The following is a 2,500-nucleotide window of genomic DNA, read 5'->3' on the forward strand; positions in this document are numbered from 1 at the left end:
CCTGTTTAACATCCGGAGGCTCCAAGCAGTCACAAAAGTCACACCAGTGCAAGTCATCGAACTCCAATACGCAGATGACTGCGCAGTTGTGGCCCACACACCGGAAGCGCTGCAAGCTACCCTCTCAGCCGCTGCAAGTGCTTATGGCAGACTGGGCCTCTCTGTCAACGTGGCAAAAACCGAGGTAATATGCCAGTGGGCATCCACTCCTCCACCTCATCCACCAACCTTCACCATCAACAATAAACCACTAGCAGTAGTGGACTCTTTCAAATACCTTGGCAGCTTTCTCTCTGACGATTGCAGTATCGACAGGGAGGTTCAAAACCGGATCAAGCAGGCGTCAGCATCTTTTGGCAGACTCAGGGGAAGGGTCTTCCAGAACAAAGACCTTAAGCTACATACCAAGGTAGCGGTCTATTTAGCTGTGGTCATGACGACCCTCCTCTACAGCTGTGAAGCGTGGACCCTGTACAGCCGCCACCTCAGGATGCTGGAGGCCTTCCACATCAGGTGCTTACAATGCATCCTGGGGATATCCTGGAAGGACAGAGTCCCCCACACTGAAATACTCTGCAAGACCAACTGCACCAGTGTGGAGGCTACAGTCACCCAGCACCAACTTCGCTGGCTAGGCCACGTTATCAGGATGCCAGAAGAACGCTTACCACGCAAGGTGCTTTATGGTCAGCTTCATCTTGGTCACCGCTTGGCAGGAGGCCCAAAAAAGCGTTATAAAGATCAAATGAAGACTGTCATGAAGAAATGCGGCCTGAACCCGACCCAGCTGGAGGACACTGCAGTCCAACGTTCCACCTGGCGGCAGCTCCTCCAACAAGGAGTTCATAAGCTTGAGGAGGACCGAAGTGGTCAACGAGCCAGGAAGCGTCAAAGAAGGCATGAAGCCATTGCCACACCTGCACCCCCAGTCAGTGCCTTCACCTGCTCTGTTTGCGGCAGATCATGTGGATCACGGATTGGACTATTCAGCCACATGAGGACTCACAAAACATAGAGATGGATTGTCGTCATCGGATACGATGGACAACCTTAAGATGTATGTATGTATATACGTATGTATGTATGTATGTATATACGTATGTATGTATGTATATATATGCATATGTATGTATGTATATACATACATATGTATGTATACACATATGTATGTGTGTATGTATATACATATGTATGTATATACATATGTATGTATATATGTACATACATATGTATATACATACATACATATGTATATACATACATACATACATATGTGTATACAAACATACATATGTATATACATATGTATGTATGTATGTATATACATACATATGTATATACATACATACATATGTATGTACATATATACATACATATGTATATACATACATATGTATATACATACATACATACATACATACATATGTGTATACATACATACATATGTATATACATATGTATGTATGTATGTATGTATACATATGTGTATACATACATACATATGTATATACATATGTATGTATGTATGTATGTACGTATATACGTATGTATGTATGTATATACGTATGTATGTATGTATATACGTATGTATGTATGTATGTATATACATACGTATGTATGTATGTATATACATACGTATGTATATACATACGTATGTATGTATGTATATACATACGTATGTATATACATACATACATATGTATATACATACATACATACATATGTATATACATACATACATATGTATATACATACATACATATGTATATACATACATACATATGTATATACATACATATGTATATACATACATACATACATACATACATACATACATATGTATATACATATGTATACACATATGTATGTATGTATGTATATACATATGTACATATGTATGTATGTATATACATATGTACATATGTATGTATGTATATACATATGTACATATGTATGTATATACATATGTACATATGTATGTATATACATATGTACATATGTATATACATACATATGTACATATGTATATACATACATATGTACATATGTATATACATACATACATATGTACATATGTATATACATACATACATATGTACATATGTATATACATACATATGTACATATGTATATACATACATATGTACATATGTATATACATACATACATACATACATATGTATATACATACATACATATGTATATACATACATACATATGTATATACATACATACATATGTATATACATACATACATATGTATATACATACATATGTATATACATACATACATACATACATACATATGTATATACATACGTATACACATATGTATGTATGTATGTATATACATATGTATGTATGTATGTACATATATACATATGTATGTATGTATATACATATGTACATATGTATGTATGTATATACATATGTACATATGTATGTATGTATATACATATGTACATATGTATGTATGTATATACATATGTACATATGTATG

General features: G+C 34.8%; 2 protein-coding genes across 2 annotated transcripts in view; one reads left to right on the forward strand and one right to left on the reverse strand.

Annotated features, from left to right (window-relative positions):
• The window catches only part of LOC133642605 (transmembrane protein 235-like), a 142,832-nt gene that overhangs the window by 90,854 nt on the left and 49,478 nt on the right, over positions 1–2,500 (reverse strand). The gene's annotated exons all lie outside the window — the stretch shown is intronic.
• LOC133642602 (uncharacterized) lies at positions 25–1,044 on the forward strand. Its single transcript, XM_062036891.1, has 2 exons — positions 25–184; positions 307–1,044. The coding sequence occupies exons 1-2, from the start codon at positions 75–77 to the stop codon at positions 1,013–1,015; spliced, it is 819 nt and encodes a 272-aa protein (XP_061892875.1). The 5' UTR covers positions 25–74; the 3' UTR covers positions 1,016–1,044.

Source organism: Entelurus aequoreus, linkage group LG25 (assembly GCF_033978785.1).
Source record: "Entelurus aequoreus isolate RoL-2023_Sb linkage group LG25, RoL_Eaeq_v1.1, whole genome shotgun sequence".
NCBI classification, from domain to species: Eukaryota; Metazoa; Chordata; class Actinopteri; order Syngnathiformes; family Syngnathidae; genus Entelurus; species Entelurus aequoreus.